The sequence below is a fragment of the Macrosteles quadrilineatus genome, unplaced genomic scaffold (assembly GCF_028750875.1).
Source record: "Macrosteles quadrilineatus isolate MER2022 unplaced genomic scaffold, UCM_ALF_1.0 Scaffold_9__3_contigs__length_116548681, whole genome shotgun sequence".
Taxonomy (NCBI): Eukaryota; Metazoa; Arthropoda; class Insecta; order Hemiptera; family Cicadellidae; genus Macrosteles; species Macrosteles quadrilineatus.
Genome location: NW_026542602.1, coordinates 50,864,630 through 50,884,851, shown reverse-complemented (window position 1 = coordinate 50,884,851; position 20,222 = coordinate 50,864,630). Strand labels below are relative to the sequence as shown.

Below are 20,222 nucleotides of genomic sequence, written 5' to 3'. Positions count from 1 at the left end.
GGGGAGGGGGCTCGCAGCTGGCTTATATACTGTGGGAACCATATACAACCCCTACAGCCACGTGACCAGGCACGCGGCAGCGCGGGTAAATGTTATGTTACATATTCCATAGAGCTCACTTACCATATGGTCAGCCATAGAGTAAGGATACTACAATCATCGGTAGAGGGGTTGTATGGAGTTTTTCAGCATGAGAACAACGTTTAGATGAATTACTGTTGTCAGTGCTTACTGTAAAAATATCCTTGATCACTCTTGTTGTTATTGGATGTAGTTTTGTTAGTTATTAATTTCATTACCGTAGAACAAAATGTTTATAACCATTCTATGCACGGGTTTTACAAAGGTTACAACTGAGAGCGTTGAATGCATGGAATGAAAGGAAAAGAATGCATATAACGTTTATCTAAACAAGCCTTGAAACTAAATCTCATAAAAACTACATTCACTCTTATCTTTTTTCTTGTCTTCCTCATTTTTTGCGTTTTAAAGACCCTTTAAATGGTCCGTTAAAGTTCCAGACTATCCCAAACGCTCTATTATTATAAATTATCTATTATAAATTATTTGAGATGGGGATGCCACCCTAGGTGCGTATTTTAACCCAAACATGAGTGAAGGATGAGTGTAGAATGTTGTTAGATGATTTGTGTAGCTTTGATACTAAGATCAGCTGTTTCATTAGTCATCTATTTTACCTTTTCAAACTTTAATTGTTCACTTTTAAAATGGGGAGGTGCACATTTTACAAGCAAACATTTGTGTATTTCAAAGACACCCAAACTGCCATGGGTGTATCACAAGAGCATTCCGAATGACATCAACTGACAACATCTACCGAACCATAGTCAATGGAGATTTGATCCACCATTGATGAACTCACATTGATCACATGTCTCAGTCTAGACAATCGGTCTGCTGACGAAGTGGTCAATAACATATCATTCTGCGAACCTAGATGTACAAGATAGGCGTCAGCTGGTTCCTTGTAGTCAGCTGGCGCCGCTGACGCCTCTTGTCTTTCTCACGCTGAAGATTCTCAGAGCTGAGCTGCTGATGCAGAGATGATCTTCACGGTTTGACCTCCCAAGGTTACCAAGGTCGTACATAGCAACGATGTGTGTGTTCTGGTAAGCTACGGAGTTTCTCCAATTTAGAATTTACTAGCTGTACCCGCGGGCTTTGCCCCGTTTAACTTCATAAGTATTCACATGGCTCATTCACGTCCTGGTTGAAGTTCGTTCGCTACGCTCACTCACCTTTAGGGTGGAGCTCGTTCGCTACGCTCACTTGCCTTCAGGTTAGCTCGTTCGCTACGCTAACTCGCTTCCAGGTTGAAGTTCGTTCGCTACGCTCACTCACCTTTTGGTTGCAAATTAGCTGTTGTCATAAATGTAAAAGAAATAATAGTGCTGCACCCTGTTGGTAATCCTTGTAACTTTAATGCTATTGAACATCATAGAACAGAACCAACTTGTTTAATTGAAACAGCTGTTAAGATTCGGAAACTCTAGAGCCACTGGGGCGGAGCCGATTGCACGGATCACGAAATTGATGGTGTATAAACCTATTCCATGAAATTCTACACGTATGTACCAAGCTTCGTGGCAATCGGTTCAGCGGTGTCTTAGTTTATCACTGCCAAACAAACAAATATATATATATATATATATATATATATATATATATATATATACAAACATCCTCTTTTATACTTATAGATACAAATATCCTCTTTTATACTTATAGATAACAAAATCGTTTATTGTAATTGAACATAATTTTAATAGGGGTAAGTGCCCCTTGATAACCATAAGCGTAAATTAAATTAGCATTCAAAATTATAGTCGTATTATTAAAAAGCACAAAGTTGAATCATAAACTCGTTAACATTATAGGATGTTTTTTCCACAAGCCAGCTAAACACAGTTGCTGAAACGTTCCTGTTTTTAATTTTTGTCCTTTAAGAGGTACCGGTAGTTTACTAAACATATCGTTCATAACTTTAAACAATTTTGAGGTTTTACTAAGACTCTATCAATTTATCAAGATCGCGCCACTCACCATTCATACTTGGCTTAAAATACCTACTTTGTATGGTTGCAATTTAAATGAAGAAGTATTAGAAGAAGAAGTATAAGGTGACTTGTCCAGGTAAAGTGGCGATGGACCTGATTTGATTGAGTGAGATTCTTATAACGTTTTTCATAGACTAGTACTAGACTAATGAAAATATACATATTTAAACAGTGGGGATTTTGCGCTTTTCAAACAGAGGTACCCAGACCGCGCAATTTAGTATTAGGTCAGTGAGCTTGCTAAAACCACCACTGACAGTATAACCACCACTGACATGTTATAGGCTGACCCATTTTGTTTAAAAATCCACTACCGTACTAAAAATATCATACTCTTCGGACAAAACAAGAAACATTTTTAGCTATTTCCCAAGTCGGTGCCGTGCTGTGTACCACTTCGCGCGCTAGAAGTTTCCGCTTGCGCCGCTAGATGTCAGCGCAACCAGAAACCCACGATTCATCGACAAAAACCGAGAACTTCACAACTTTAAATACATTTTTAGATGTTAATAAGTGTATAATTATTTTTTTAATGGTGAAATCTCATAGTTTGAAGTTCACTTAACATGAATGCTCCTGTTGGAAATTGAAAATAAACCGTTTTCACGATTTTATTTCCTGTAGAAGTAGTACAGTATACGACGGGATCTATAGCCAAGTTGAAAGTATATAAAACGTCGCAAGAAATAATGTTGTCATCATGGGTTGGTGGACAGGAGGAGGTCTTCAAGTCGGGCGGGGGAGGGAAGCGCGGCTCCCCTCCCTCGGATCTGATTTGAAGACTAACCCTTGTCGACCAACTACTGCTATTGAACTTTTTGCTAAAATAACAATTAAGTTTGGCATAGTATTGTTCTATTTTATAGAAATTTTATAATTCTAAGTTAAATTTACATCAGCAGCGAATTATCAATACACTAGTTGCTCTGCCCGTGCTTCGCTACGGGGTGAGGATGCAGAAAAGAATAATTCAGTTTTACTTTAAGATACTAACTAGCTGTGTACCCGTTCTACGCACGGGGATCTTATAATATTCAGTTGAAACCTTCTTATATAACGAACAGCAGTTGGTTTGCATATTTTAAGATATGCTGGCCAAACTATTATACATAGCTTCATTTTATGTTGTTTTTTGTTGTTCCGGATCGGTATGACAATCAATAAAAGGTTAAATTACCTCTGTGTCTGCCGGTCGATCCTATAACGGTAGGCTTACTTTTATTTTTACTATCTGATCTCGTTTGCATGGCTCAATCACGTCCTGGTTGAAGTTCGTTCGCTACGCTCACTCACCTGTATGTTGGAGCTCGTTCGCTGCGCTCACTTTCCTTCAGGTTAGCTCGTTCGCTACGCTCACTTGCCTTCAGGTTAGCTCGTTCGCTACGCTCACTCGCCTCCAGGTTGCAAATTAGCTGTTGTCATAAATGTAAAAGAAATAATAGTGCTAGTGCTGCACCCTGTTGGTAATCCTTGTAACTTTAATGCTATTGAACATCACAGAACAGAACCAACTTGTTTAATTGAAACAGCTGTTAAGATTCAATAATTTCATTTCTCATAAGGTTAACATGGGCTTCCAGAAATTCCACGTCAAAAATCGACAAAAACTTGATTTTCAAGGGTTTACTGTTAAATATCTAACTGTCTCATATTCGATGAAATACGTCTAAAACCATCTCATATATGTATAGTATTTGGAAAATAAGTTTCAGGCGGGACAGTGCTATAGTTATTGAGGAGTAGTTGTAATAAAGTGCGTATTTTAGCGTTACCAAGAGAATGACAGATAGACAGACAGACAGACAGACAGACAGACAGACAGAAATTGAGATAAGGTTTGATTCGGTTTCTCTGACCTATGAAATGTAAAAATAACCAAAAAGTTCATTATTCTAAGCAATGTACAGACAAAACTCTAATTTTATTTATATAGATATACTAACAGAAACAGTTACAACACATTTACCAGGAAACATATAGGCAAAGGCTCAATCGTTCTTATTGTTTTTTTTTTTTTTTTATGAAGAACTCTTAATATATTACAGTACTATAATTTTATATAGTGTATAGCATTTAAAATATATGCAAAAGTATAATTCATTGACAACATGGCACCAAGAAACAATTCTCCTTCTAAACAAATTAAATTAAATAGCAGAACAGTATTTCTGACAACAGCTGGAGTTTCATAACAATGTTTGTTTCCCATGTTAATCTTATGGAGAAATACAAAACTTTAAAGGACCCCAGGGCCTCACTCTCTTATTATTTTCCTGAAAAGAAAGTTTCCTGCACAACTTCACGTTATGCTCTTTCCAATGACACCAAAAACTTGTCAATCGGTTCAGTAATTTCAGAGGAGTAATTGTCACAAAAATCCTGCTTGCGTATTAAATAAGTACTAGTTAACCGCCCGTGCTCCGCCACGGGAATATTGTAAGCAATAAAATAAATAATAATTAACAAATACTGTTTATCTTTGTATTTTATTTAGGGGTTGTTTAATTTTTTACATTAAATAGAACTTATAGTTTGCCTGTATAAACTATTTTATGTTTATCAAACCGATATATTATTTTAACCAAATGAATGTTTTATATTAATTATTCGAGTTTTCATTTGAAAAATAAATAGTATACGAACTGGGCAAAGCTGATAACCTAATAAGCAGCTATTTATGCTATTTAGATAATTTGCTCAAGTATATTCCTATATTCGTAGTTTTTTTTTTCATTGCATTTGTTGTATGGAATAATGATAGTCACTTAGCCTACATGTAAATCACGCATCAGCAGTTGGTCGCATTTCACGAATCTTTGACCCATACTGTGAGTAAAAGCTGTGTTTACGTCGTATATATAAAGTTGGGCATACTTTGTTCAATGTTAGAGGATATTAACGGTCCAATTTGATGGAAAAGGAGTCGTGGATTTTAAAACTATGTAGACTACCACTACCAGAAAGATGTTGATTCAAGTGAGACTTAGAACTGGCCATTTCAAATGCAGATTTGTATTTTATTTTACTCAAATAGTTTTTTGTCTCTTTTGACCCTTAATACTTTTTTTATAGTCGCTGTTGATAAGATTTTCCATAAACTCACAATGTTGATAAGGAGTTCATTTTACCTTCCCCTTGTGACAACATAAGGAAAAAATATTTGTGTCCCAGTTAGTCTGTTCTGACTCAAAATTTATAGATTTGCAGGACTGACAAATCCAATCTAACGACCCCAATTTAAAAATTGGTATTTTTTTAGAAGGGACTTCCAGAGCACATTTAACACCATTACTGCTCTTTACCTTTTTAGTTCGGTGGTTCTCTACATGTTTTTTCGTTCTGTATGTCTCTTTACGCCCGGTTAATGATTACCTTTTCTTTTTCTTTTTGTACTTTTCACATCCTGGGGTTAATGATAAAGATTTATAACGCTATAATGACCCGAGTCAACATTGCCATTAAACATCAAGTCAGATACTTCTTCACCAGAACCGAAATCGTAAGTCACAGTTTCTCAAGCAACTTCCCTGTGTAGGCCTACTCGAAAAAATATAGTTAGGGTATAGTTCACTGATAAATTGTAGTTCCAAATATCCCAGCGTACTCGCCATCTCGAGTAGGTAAAATTTGGACGTCGAACACTGATCTTGAGTAAGATTAATCACTTACGATAAAATGTTTGTATGTTTACCAATCATTAGCAATTATCTGTACAACTTGCAAGCGGATTTACCTATGATTGTTCTGGTGGCTATAGAGAATAAATTATATTGATCAACACAATAAGTTTCCATCCCCTACTATGGGTATTATTTCACATTCCATACTCAAACTTAAACTCAATTACCACTTTCCTTCAGATCACTTTGCAGGAAAACTAAAACATTTCAAAAATAATTTAACAAATACACTTTCCTTGATCAAAATCGTGTGTTTATAAACAGAAACTCCAAGTTTAATAATTGCATACTGAAAGTGAGGTTATAAAAATAATAACAAATGTCTGACAAACATTAAACAGCTGACGAATAATTTATAAACTGTGTATTATATTCTTCAATAAGGATTGTATTGACTCGACCTTTAAAGGGCTGTAGGTCGTAGCCCTTAGAAAAAACTTAAATTCTAAGGATGTTCGGCAAATCTACACACTATCCCCTTTAATTTGAGACATAAATCTTGTAGATCGGTCCAGTAATTACTGAGAAAACAGTGTTACAACTGTGTATTAAATATATAGATAATTTAACAAATACACTTTCCTTGATCAAAATCGTGTGTTTATAAACAGAAACTCCAAGTTTAATAATTGCATACTGAAAGTGAGGTTATAAAAATAATAAGAAATGTCTGACAAACATTAAACAGCTGACGAATAATTTATAAACTGTGTATTATATTCTTCAATAAGAATTGTATTGACTCGACCTTTAAAGGGCTGTAGGTCGTAGCCCTTAGAAAAAACTTAAATTCTAAGGATGTTCGGCAAATCTACACACTATCCCCTTTAATTTGAGACATAAATCTTGTAGATCGGTCCAGTATAAATCAGCTGTTTTACTGTTCAACAATGCAAATGTAAAAAGAAATATACATAAGCTAGTGTTGCTGTGTTTTTAGCGTATGTGTTTACTGCACTATAAAAATAACCTAGAACTTATAATTTTTAAATTGCCATGAAGGTTTTGATAACCCATTTTATTCAATATTCAAGCAACATTGTGTAACCATAGGTTGTTAACTAAAGATCATAATAGTAGAAAATGAAGCGACTTAGGCTACCTGACTTCAAAAGGTTAATTGTATCCAAAATGGTGGTGTTTTGAAGTTTCTCTCAGACTGTCAAATCCCATTGTTGTCAAATGTCAAATATTGTAGTGTTTATTTCCTATTCCAACGCTACCAACTGTTTTCTTGGTAAGTAATGGCATAGACCAGCCAATACAAGTAGACTTCACATTGTAAATTTTGAAGCTCGTTTTTTCGTGTAGAGTTCATGTACGGCGACACTGGGCGCTAGTGTCGACGAAATCTTGGTTCTATTTTAAGTTATTTTCATGATTTGTGCTTACTGTTAGGGGACGAGTTATTGTTTATGATTAATTTGGTTAAACGAGGTTTTAAATTAGTGAAACAAGAACCAAATTTTAAACAAAACACGACCTCTTCAGCACACCGTAGAGAACTAAACATTGTCTTCAGTTGTTAAATAAGGATGAGAAATCTACTAAGGGGCTATGTTTTATCTATGGTAATGGCCATATCAACCTATGCTTACATTACTTACATTTTCCTCTTCCTTGAAGCTTGTTTCCTTCAGGTTGGAGTTTTTTATTTTTACTGTTCAAAAGAGGTAAGAGGTTAGAGTTTATTCGTTGGGGCTTAAAATTGTAAGGAGAAACATATTATATTGTGTAATAACTTATAAAAACCATTAGGAATAGTTTTAATACAAAAATCCCTACACAATCACACAAATGCTGATACAATTTTCTTCATCTCCAGGAAGTCCCGAAGACAACTGACGCTGTACCTCTTTCTGCACCTTGACCGGGTGCCATGACACCTGAACGGAAAATGACCAAAGGTGTTCTGAATCAATTATTCCCATAATCGTGTGGATTTCCGGACAGATGATGTGTACGGGTACAGGTGCCACACAGCGTGACCAGCTGATGCTGCCATAATGCCACAGTGGCACATGTAAACTTCCACATCTGTCTGCACAGCTGAACAAGGTGGCGTTATACATCTGGATCTTCAGTTGAATTATTAGGCTTAGGATTAATTTGGTAGTCCATTTGGTCAGTGAGGCAAGACAACATACGGAAAAGAGCTTGTATATAATTTCCAAGTCCTTAGAAGTCAAGATATTTGGATGGGTCGAAGTGGTATTTAGGTCAAACCATAGACAAAAAGAATAAAAATATAGACTTTCAGCTGTGCTGCGGTTACCATGGCTACCATAGGTTCTGGCGCACACCGCTGGGAGCGCCGTGTAGCTACGTAGCGCATACGCCGTAACTACATGGCGCTCCCAGTGGTGTGCGCTAGAACCTATAGTAACCACAGCACAGCTGACGGTGTACGGTCTATATTTAATTCTTTTTGTCTATGGTCAAACGTATTGCAGTGGATAGATGTGGTTAATCAAATAGTCCAAAATATGCAAAGTGGAATTAGCCTATATAATTTTTATAAAATTATATATAGCCTAATAGTGCAAGTTAAAATAATATAAGATAGTAATGGTTTGTATATTTAACAAAATAGTAAATTATATCTAACAGATAGTTTTACAATACTTTAAAATCACTGTGCAAAAATACTCACATACAAATTTCGGAATAATTAAAATCAAACTATTATATTTCCTAGTTAAATGTTGCTTGAATATTGAATAAAATGGGTTATAAAAACCCTCCTGGCAATTTAAAAATTATAAGTTCTAGGTTATTTTTATAGTGCAGTAAACACATACGCTAAAAACACAGCAACACTAGCTTATGTATATTTCTTTTTACATTTGCATTGTTGAACAGTAAAACAGCTGATTTATTATAAAAGTAAATGGTAAATATACAATAGTGTGGTGGAGAAATAGAGAACTGATTGAGAGCGAGGGAAAGTAAATTTAGAGCACGAAAAGATAAGCTGATCGTTTTCCCATGCTAGAAATTATAGCTTGGAAAACCATTATTTAATTTCACCTGTTATCGAAAATATTAACTTGTACGGAGTGATGAAAACTCTTTTTTACAAGTGTTAAACGTATAAAATTGGTGCATTTTTACGTTACAATTCCGTTAGTGTTTACCCCAGTAGTACCAACATGTGTCGATAGTTGGCCAGTTGTAGACCAGCTGGGTGTTATCAGTTGGTCTGCAGGTGTCTTATCATCTGTCTCACCCCTACCTACCCCACCTGTGCATACTGCCCCAGACGTTACACTTGCGGGCTGCCGTTGATTATCATATCGGTTACAATTAATTTCAAATAGCCACTTATTCGGGCATGTTCTAATGTCCAATGGTTGGAACTAGAAGAATCAACATTGTATCAAAAGGTTGAGTTTCAACCCTCTTAACTAAATATAACCCTCGATGGTCCATGGTCCTATAACATGCATTTAGGTTGAAGGTTATGCATGGATTATTTGATGTATGGTGCCAAAATTATTTTTACTACGCATCAAAGTATTTAAAATATATTTGTCTGTAGCAAAAAAAATACCCCCGCCGCAGCAAACCTGCAAACTAAGCGAATTTCTATTTGCCTGATTGGATTTAGACTAAAATTTCTCCTTAAAAATATCACATTTATTCCCTATTTTAATAGAATCAGTTTAACACATACTAAGGTTTGCTGCAACAGGGAGGGTAAAAGTGTTTTTTTATGTAAAATGTTAATAGTTAGTAAGAAATAAAAACATTTTCCAAATTTGGGCAAAATATGTTAATAAACAAGCACACTACAACAGTTTACTTATTCTCCATAAGAATAACATGGGAATTTTAAATTAACAATTTTTTGGAATTTTCTCCGTAACCATTAGGCGCATTATAACGCTTCAATATACTAAATTATTTGTTTTTTTAAGCTCTACAAAATAGTTTGGAAAGAAATTTCAAAATTTTATGTTTTTTTGGTCAAAAATAGGAAAAACCCATTTTTACCCCATAAAAGCCCCCATAAACCCCTGTTCCCATAGTCCGATCATGCTGGTTCGCGAACTCGTTCGAATAAACGTAGGTTTACACGTTTGTACCAAATTTCATCAAAATCGGATCATTTTTGCTTGAGTTATCGCGCTAACGGACACACATATATATATATATATATATATATATATATATATGAATTTGAACGGATGGTGTTTTTGGCCTCTAGGGACCTCAAAACGAAAAAAAAATCGGTCCCGGGTCCAGGTCTTACCATGAGTACTACGGTAATAGCTTATTCCCTATATGGGAAATTCGCTAAAAATTGATTAGAAACCCCATTTATCGTCAATATTCCCATAACCTTCACAATTTAATTGAAGACATGACTTTATATAGATACTGGTATTTTAAGTCTACACTGTTCCCCATTTTGTCAAATTTCTTTAAACTGTGTAGCAAATGGTCGAAGAATTTTTTTCGGGGAAGCGCCTGTTTTCAAATATGACTGTTTTTTTTTGTTTTTTTTTGTGGTAAAACAATTAAACAATATTGTGTCTGCTCTTGGTTCTCTTTGAGCTTATCTGGTCTTATTAACATTGTTAAAGGCCATTAAACATTTGAGAAAAGACTGAATTTATTGAGATGGAATGCATTGTTTTATAATGCAGGTGGATTTGCCTTCCTTCGTTGGCTGTTATTTTCCAAACGTCCAATTTGTTTTCGTATCAAAGTGGATAATAATTTGTCACGGTCACTAATTTTATATCTGGTCAATTAAGACGGTTCATCAATTCTTAGAAAACAATTGGTAGAATTTTTGGTATTGATACACAAAATGCCCAAAACCAAAATATGATTTTTACTTTAGAAATCCACATTAATATCAGCTGATCAGCAATAATGTACTTCCGTCAGCATTCGTATGTATTCATCAGCAGTCCGTCCAAGCTAATTTTTTCCTAACTTGGCCTCCACACTCCAGCCACAGCACTTCACACAGTACACTAGCGCTAGGTGGCGAAGTGATGAACTACTCAAGTATAGTTCCAACATTCACCACTGTAATTGTCAGCGCTGGTGTCTCGATTCAAAATCAAAATCTTGAAAACATTAAAAAACAATAGGATACCTCAAAAATTATCTTGATGTGTTGATATACTTTCATTATGCTAATAATTCACAAGAGCTCAATCTTTTAAATATGTTAAAATGGAACATGGAACTAAAGACACATTTTTTACGGAAACTGTTTATTATATTTTTTTTCACAACAAGCAGCTATTTATTGCAAAAACCAATGCAATATGTAGTTAAAATAACTTTCTTGCAAGTAAACCATAGATATTATGCCTAATAATTACAGTATATCCAATGCCTATTTGTGATGAAAATTGAATTTTATAAATGAATGGCCTCTTATTGTATAGCTTTTCCTTTAGAAAGCAATAGCTTTAAAACTCATGGAAAACAAATTAATTTATTCTAAATCAGGGCATAAGTTGTTACATTTTACCAAAAAAGAAAATTAGGAACATTGAGAATTTGCATATTTTTAACTTCTAACTTTCTTACATATTCTTTTTAGATTTCTTAATTATTAGCTAACTTATTTTTGTCAGAAGTATATCCATCAGGACTTGTTAGAAAGTGGGTCCCACAAAATAATTAGCATATTTTCCTCGCCTAGAACATGCTATGGAAATTATATAGGTATTGAGAATAGAAAACTTTTAAGATTCTACTTCACAAAAAAAATAACAATATCATAAATAAAAGTATAGGGAACCTTATTTATAAGACGAGAGTTTGAATATTAATTAATTAAAATTGCATTATGAAATAGCTTAGCTGGCCAAAACAAACATCTTAACATGATTTATTAGCAAGCCTTGGTAAACAACTGAACATTAAACAACAACAACAAACAACAACAACAAACAACACTATTATCAGCTAGTGGTTGGTTGACAACAGCAACAGGGAAGTGAAAGTATTGAATTAATTTATCACTATAAGAATCATGATTTTGAAGTTTTACATGATTTTTAATTTGAAATATGAAGCGATATTGGGTAATTATAAAATTGCAATTGAGGCTTAAACAGCTGTTGTTACGTCATGTGATCGCAAACACTTGTTCTGCATGTGTCGCTGTACCTGGCCCTGATCATCTCAACTTTCTCGCTTCATATTACTTCTGTAAGTACCTAAATATTAAATAGTATTGTAATCATTTCAGTCTTGTATGTTTTACAGAGTAATTTGGAGTTTACACCAAATTGATATTACAGTAGTGATATTCATATCACTAACAAAGTATAACATAGAAGCAAATAAGGCTAAAGTATCTTTGTTTTTATGTGTCAAATAGGGGTTATATTATCTGTGGTCAAATCCATAAAACAATGTCGGATTGATTGGTAGTTTACAATGGTTTAAATTTTAAAATACTGTATATTAAACTAAATGGCATGGGAATCTTTTTCAGAAATTGTTATTACTGTATTTTATTGTTAATACGCTTATTTTTGTTTTGAATATTTCCTTCAGGAACATAGTTCATGCTTCAAAGTTTACATGCACAGTAATTCTTATCAATTTTTCATAATACACATATTTCTTAGACAAGCATGACGATGTTAAACATTAACAATTTTATTTTTATTTTTTTTCGATTTTTAACAATTTTAGGTAAGTAAATGAATGCGTACTTGGTTACAACTGATGACTAATCACTCTTAATTGGCTTCAAGTCAGTATTAATGTATGTGATCAACTATTTGCGCAATTGCTTATAATATACAACTTTACAACAACCTCAATTATCATGCAAGTTCTCAAACTGAAAAACTGTTTTTTTCAAACAGCCAAGAATATTTGAATTCTATGTAGTTAAGAATGACTGCTGAAGATACCGTGACACGAAAACCGAACGAAAACACAATCTCTCCGTCCAAACCAGAATTGAAACCTTTCCACTTCGATCACTGTGCTGTACCTATCGGTAAACAGACATCGGGGGAACCTGAAGGTAAAATGACAGATGTAAACAACATGCACACAAACGTTTCAAAAGAAAAGAAAATGAATGATTGTAACAACTGTGCTAATTCACCTGGGGCTTCACGAAGCAGGGATCCGTCCTGTGGTTTATACTATGGTATTAAGAGTTATCTACATCACTTCTACGGACCTCCGGATAAAGAAGTCCTCAAGAGTGGTGAATACGCACAGGTATGTGGATGTATTTATTGGTGATCTTAAGAAACGATTTCACAGAAATGAACAATTAAAATTCCTAAAGAAAATTGTCGCAGCATTAAAGATGTGATGATGTTTTTTTGGACTGAACACGTCAGTCTAAATTCCTTTGAAAATCTGTAAGAAAATTCAGGGAAGCAACTAAATATTTGATTAGTCTGTAGATTTTTTCTGTAGCATTTATATTTTGTGCACAAAAAGTAGTACTACATCTGGTGGTTTTGATTAAATCGCAAATGACCCAATTACTGCTACAGTTAAAAATCTAATAGACATCCATGATAGTTTAAGATCTTTTTAAGATTAAAATACACCTAGAAGAATGTAGGACATTTTTCAAACACCCTGTATATCTCAACAGCAATACATCTGGGTAGTCAAGGCTATAGTGCTCACCTTCAAATCTAAAGGTCACTGGTTCGGTTCCGAGCGTGTGATCAATTAATCGAAGTAATTTAAAATTGAGCTAATTAATGTGATATTTAACATTATGTTGACATTATAGAATGTTAACACCAAAGTTTGGACAAAAACGGTCCCTTACAAAAATCACAATAAAATGGCATGGATAAATGCAAATTAAAACCATTTGAGTGTGATGATAAATAACAATTGCAGCGAGTTATGACTATACAAAATCATACTACAACAACATCTTTCATAGCCCGTACACAAAATTTAGGCGGTTTAAGAAAAAAATTTACTAGGTTAGTCCACCATTTTTTTCAGCTTTATCCAATACATCAGCTGATCAGGCTGTTGTTTTAAAGTTGCGGGTGGACGGGATGTAATCGCTTCTCCTTAAACCGCCTAAATTTTGTCAACGGAGTATAGCAGTGTAGTTTTCCAATATGCTTTGTAGCTTCCTCTTTCCCCAGGGGGATGACTTCCGGTTCTTGGCGGAGCCGCAGCGGAGGGGTTGCTGGGTCAGAGCGGGGCTGTGGATTGGCATCAACCTGGTGTGCCTGGGTGGTCTAGCACTGTTGGTAGGCTACATGGTTCCTCCTCGTCAAGCAGTTGTAGGGCAATTCCAGGAGTTCACGGTGTTGGACAGATGGGCAGTCAACTTTAATTATCATCTGGTAAAAGAATATTAAAAAACAATGTTTGAAAGCAAAAGAGAATTGAGCAAAACTAATTATGGTTGCAAAGCTACAGTACTGAGTGACAATTCCTCGATAAAATTATCAATACTGGTGGTCTTAATATTAAAAGTGACTTGGATCAGGCTTAAAACTTTTACATTAGTTCTTATAACACTCAATAACATTTTCTTTATCACATCACCAGCATTTTCATTGCATAGTGCAAAATAGCCATTTCATATTCGTGTAGAAAATTTCCTTTGACAATTAAATTACAAAATAGAGATGTGTACAGTTAAATATAGAACCTAGAGCCTTTTTCTATGATCAAGGTTCAATGATGGGTCCAGGAAACAACATAAAATGTTAGTGATTTAGTATGTTACTACATACAGACTGTTTATCTCTAAGTATTCTTTCTCCAACAATTAACCATCTTATTGTTTCTTGATGCCAACTGGAATCATGATCCTTTATCAATCTACCACAGTGATTTTGGACAACCGTACGATTTTTTTAAAATGTTGTAACTTATTTTTGTTTGTTCCAGATGATGTGCCAGTTGGCAGGACTGTTAACATTAAGTTTCGGAGCAGTCGTCACTGTTTGTTCTCTATTGGTCGCTAACTGCCAGTCCTCACCCCCGCCCCCCGCCTACCTAGTGATGGGGGCCTACTTACCTACCCCCACAGGCAAACAGGGCTCTGCCCCCACCTGGGGTATACACTGCATTCCTCTCTCCGGAACCATCAAAAGTGTACAGCCACAGTTTATTGGGACTCAGTACTGAACACCTCTTCGTCCCATTGGAATCCTTTAACATTTTCTATTTGAATTTGAGTAGTTTATTAAATAGAAAATTTTGTAAATTAGGCAGGGAAGCTGAAATTAGATGACTATACCAAACTAATACAGCAATAAAAAAATATTTAGTTCAATCAATGGGCTAGGAAGCAAAATTATCATAATATAATACACACTCAACTTAACTAATGTTTTGTACTAACTAGAAAATACTTTTCAAATGATTACTCTGTACAATTTTCTAAACACCATAAGGGTAATTGTGTTGTTGTTTTATATGCATTTCTTTCATAAATAACCTACTAACAATACTAATATACAATTAAGCACTTTAAAGTTAATTTTAAATACTAATTACTTAAAACAGAAATTTAAAAAACATTGTTTAAATAATTAAAATCTTACAGTTAAACAAATTTTGTAATACTGCTGGTAATAAGTGAGGCTGTTCTACTTACTTTGATTAGTACCTTTCTACCAATTAAGCCACAGCATGAATAACTTGATGTTCTTAAATGTATTTAACAAAATAATCTGTTTAGTTTATTTTTTACCCTTTTTATTTACTTACTATATTCCTTACTGATAAAAGTTTTTGTTAATTTAAACAGCCTTATAGTGCCAGTTATCAGGGGGGGAATAAGGGTGGACACCCCCCAGTTTTTAGAGGGAAATATTTTTGATAAATATATGAATGTTTAAATATATAGACACTCTAATAGTGTCTAAACATTCTATTTTCTACCTAATATTTTGTTACTGAAATAGTTAATGTCATACATGATGCTATAACTTAAAATAAGTTTTCCTATCAGTTTGAAATACATAATAGAAGAGAGACAAACAATCTGTTAATCTTCCAGTCCTGATTATCCAAGGGGGAGATTAATTATTGTAAACTTATTGGAATTTGCCAATTGTCTTATTTTATTTAAACTTATAAAAATCCAATAAGGACCTGGAAATATATTTATATATTCTAAAAATCATCATCTATTTTCCATTTTCTCCAGCTCAGTTTTTTATACGATTGTCTATGCGACTTGAAAGGAAAAAACAACAAATCTAGCTTAACTCAATGATAGAAATACTCATTCTTAGAAATATTAAAAACCATAGAAACTTCAAAAATTGTTTTCTTACATAGTTTAATTTGGTAGTAAATTTAATGTGAATGATTTGTCGTTCAGTTGAAAACTTGTAATATTAGTTAAATTTTATTCACTGTAAAACATGACCTGTGCAGTTAAAGATAAAACTCATCTAGCTCGACATTTTCTAAGCAGTAAAGCCATGGGAGAGAATAATGAAGAGGTGAGATCTTATATTTTAAAGAACATGACAACAAATCTGTAGGCAACACTTTAAAGACAACTTACCACAAATATTCATGCATTATAGTTTATAAAATGTTAATCTGGTATTGTGCAAAAAATACTAAAAATTCAAATATTTTACGCTAATTAACATCACCTAGGTATTTAATTCAGATGCAATTCATACAGATCAGGCGATTCAAAATTGTTTTGGTTTGGTTGTGTACAAAATTCAAACTAAAACTTTCTAATTGCTGACCTAAAAAATCCCATAGCTACTTAGTAGATAACTCAACTGTGAAAAAAAAATGAACAGAGTCGTATACTTTTGTTTGTTTGTGCTCGTGTCATACTGTTTGTAGGGATGATGCCATGGTCATAGTGAATCCATCAATGAACTCGTAAATCATCACAATGAACATGAAATTAACAAATGATAATGATTAATAATGATCATGAACATGGAAATTAAATCACACAGTTTTTCCAACCTGGCCTGGGATAGTGAAATTCAATTATTTCACCGCAGAGCATTAATTCTTTTTTTACAAAAACTCAGTAAAGCCGAGTTTTCCTAGGTGCGGAAGTGGAGCGTGGAACGGGTAACGCGGAGAGCGGACTCCACTTGTCTTAGGCAATTTAATGTTATTGTTTTCCTAGAAGCGGAGCGGAACACGTTAATCTCTTTTCCTCTCTCCGCTCTCGGCGCTCCTCTTCCCCGGCTAGGAAAACCCAGCTTAACAAACTTATTTGTTAAGTTTCTGTATCTAGATCTTTTTTATATTTACAGGACAAAATAAATATCTCAGATGATACAGACATAACACCTTATCTAATAGGAGAAGACCTTATATCAACTGAATCAACAAATAAAGTGCATGGCCCACAAACTAACCTGGGTGAGGAATAAGTTTTATTTTAATGCAGGAGATTACTAGGCCTACGCACTATTAGTAATATTTTGTAAAGTCAAAATTTCATTTTTAATATATGTTGTATGATTTGATTAACAAGTGAAGAAACTATTTTTTTTTAAATATAAGTATTTTTAAAGAGCCCCTTTTATACTTGATCAAGGGATAATTGGGTTTCTGAAAGAGGAAGGGAATGGGTTGTTTCTCAAAAATCTGCATTTTAGGGATAAGAACAAGGATCTTTAAACTTTTAAAATGTACGAGTAATTTTTTTTATTTAGTTAGATTACCTATCCGTTCTATGCTCAATGGTTACCTACCTAAATATCCATACTATATTCAAGTAATAAATTTTCCCCAGTTTGCTTATTATAACCAGCTTCACCGTTACAAACAATAGAAAGGGGAGAGTAGTTCCACCTTATTCTAGTATCCATATCTATTAAGTTTATACACAAGTTAAGTTAATTGCATACAGATGATCAAAAGTATTTACCCCCAACACTTTAGGCAACAGACACTTTTTCTACCAACATTTATATCTGTGTTACGGTCAGTTAACTGTTTGTATAGACATGGGAGACGATGGATCCAGAGATGAAGTTATGTCGATGTTTGTGAGAACCAGCAAAAGGCTGCAAGACTTGGTGCAAGGCTATGAAACAAAAGTCAAACAAGCAACAGCGCATGTCGCAAGTCTGCAGGTAATACTCCTCTATGCAGAACTAAAACCTCTTCAACTCTTAGAATGTTTTTGATGTTGCGCTAGATAGTAGGTGATTAAACATAAGTACGGTACACATTCAAACTTAGCTGCTATTATCGAGTCACATAGTCATGCTATAGTATGTATGATGGAATCTGTCCCCTGACCCTCCATCTGCTTGGGCCTTTAACGGCAGGCGAGAATCAGGAGACAGAATCCATCACGCAGTGTATATTTTTTGTGATACTTATGTTTCAAACTCACCACATTATTAATGAAAAAAGTTTAAACAAAAAGTAGCAGCAAGTCTGGGTAATCACAATCCAAAGCACTTTGTGGACTAAGGAACAAGCTTACCAGAATATAAAAAAGTCAACAGTAGAAAAAACACATATACATTAACACATACAACTTTACATTACATGTGTGACTATACACAAAATATTTCACTGTCGCTGACACAATCACTAAGGAAGAGAGAGTTATTCTTCAAACCTAATGGTCACTGAATGAAATAAAGTTATGAGTAAATTTAATTTACTCACTATCAAACTAATTGAGATATGTATTTTTTAACTAAGTTTTTAACGTTAGGTGTATTTGTGATTTGTATATGAAATGTATTTTGTCAAAATAAACCAATGAAACATTCATTGTAAATGAGTTTAAAATATTACTATGACTGCAGCACCACGTATACAACCTTCACAAGAAGTTGGCTCACAAAAACAAAGTTATAAAGGAAGTCAGTGATCGTTACATTACAGTGTGCCAAGAAAAAGAAGCATTGGTAAGTTGATTTTGTGGATATTTAAAAATTTTATTTAATTTATATTTCAAAGTTTGTGCACCAATAATTAATAATTAAAATATCTGGTTCTCCAAACTGAACATCAAAAGAGGAACTATGTCAACGTCTTTCTCATGCCCTGGATGAGAATAAATCACAAAATTTCACCAAACTGTACATGCCCAAGACTAACCATACCTATTTTACAATATCTTTCTGGCATAGTCATCCTATAGTCATCTAATGGCGGCCCATTTCAACAACTGTGTCATTTTCAAGCAGAAAAAATTTAAAATTTGTAGTTGGGATCATCATGAGTCTTAAACATACAAGGACATAAACACACATAAAGGTTACTTGTGAAGTAATCTGGAAGGCGATACTCAAAATAACCATATTTTAATTGTATTCATCAGCTGTTTCATTACACAACTGAAGTAAACTACAGTTTTTGATAATAACATAGATAAAACATACTCTCTTAGTAGATTTCTCATCCTTATGGAACAGCTGAAGCCAATTTTATTGTTAGTTCTGTACGGTGTACTGTAGAGGTCATGTTTTATTTCAATTTTTTTCGGTCATTTAAAATCTCGTTTAACCAAATAATGCGATCTAATCATAAACAATAACTCGTCTCTTAGTTATATAACCAAACAGTAAAGCACGAACCATGAAATTAACCCTAAAATAATAGAATTAAAGTCGACACTAGCAATCAGTGTAGCACATGAACTAGACACGATAAATGAGCTTCAAAATTTATAATGGGGTGAGAAGTCTACTTGTGTTGGTTAGTCTTTGTTAATAATAAACTAATCTACTGCTAACGATTTACAAATTTGCATAGAAAGATAGTAGTACAACACCCCTGGAAAACCCCTAAACCAAGTCCAATGAACATTTTTAAGTACTTGCAGGAGACAATTTTTAAAATTGTAGGTATAAATTTGTGTTTGGTTGATAATTAGTACATTTATGTGAGGTGATATTTTGTTTTATTCTTTAAAGGAAGAGCATTTAAAAAAGAAAATAAATGAGTTGAGCAGCTTAGTGGCAGCCTGCGTGAAGGAGGATTCGTCTCAGCTGAAACAGCTGCTGATTCAGCAAGTGGAGAAAAACAAACATCTGGAGCTTCAGAATCAACTGCTGAACCAAAAAGTCACCAATACGCTGCCTCAGAAAATATAACAAAAGTTTAAATTCTATACAATAAAAGGTAAAATCACCTTGTGTAATGTCAAGAGATTTTTTAACAATAGTTTAAACTATCAAGGTTGCCAAAGCTCATAGTGGCCTAGTCATTAAGCAATGTTAACTCTTCAACACGAGTGAATATTCGTTCACAGACAGACACACACACACAAACAATAAAAAAACATTAATAGCTTATTCCCTATATGGGAAATTCGCTAAAAAGCAGCGTGACCACCATTAAATAACATTAAGATGGCACATGCTTGGAGCAGGCGAAAGTTCAGTGATAAAGCTTGAGTCATTGTGTGTGTCTTTTGCTTAAGTTGCAAAAAAATACTGATCTAAAATTACACTTAGTATCAAACTCGATGACATTATGAGTTTCACCCAATTTAGTGTCACAGTGT

The 20,222-nt window shown here is 34.1% G+C and overlaps 2 protein-coding genes across 2 annotated transcripts; both read left to right on the top strand.

Annotated features, from left to right (window-relative positions):
• The first annotated feature begins 11,887 nt into the window (after positions 1 to 11,887).
• On the top strand, positions 11,888 to 15,417 carry LOC129003855 (neurensin-1-like). The gene is made up of 4 exons (XM_054432181.1): positions 11,888 to 11,941; positions 12,610 to 12,976; positions 13,882 to 14,085; positions 14,639 to 15,417. The coding sequence occupies exons 2-4, from the start codon at positions 12,641 to 12,643 to the stop codon at positions 14,876 to 14,878; spliced, it is 780 nt and encodes a 259-aa protein (XP_054288156.1). The 5' UTR covers positions 11,888 to 11,941; positions 12,610 to 12,640; the 3' UTR covers positions 14,879 to 15,417.
• A 650-nt stretch (positions 15,418 to 16,067) lies between these two features.
• Positions 16,068 to 19,831, top strand: LOC129004506 (uncharacterized). Its single transcript, XM_054433116.1, has 5 exons — positions 16,068 to 16,206; positions 16,999 to 17,107; positions 17,696 to 17,826; positions 18,517 to 18,618; positions 19,630 to 19,831. Exons 1-5 carry the CDS (start codon positions 16,126 to 16,128, stop codon positions 19,807 to 19,809), a joined length of 603 nt encoding a protein of 200 aa, XP_054289091.1. The 5' UTR covers positions 16,068 to 16,125; the 3' UTR covers positions 19,810 to 19,831.
• The last annotated feature ends 391 nt before the right edge of the window (positions 19,832 to 20,222 follow it).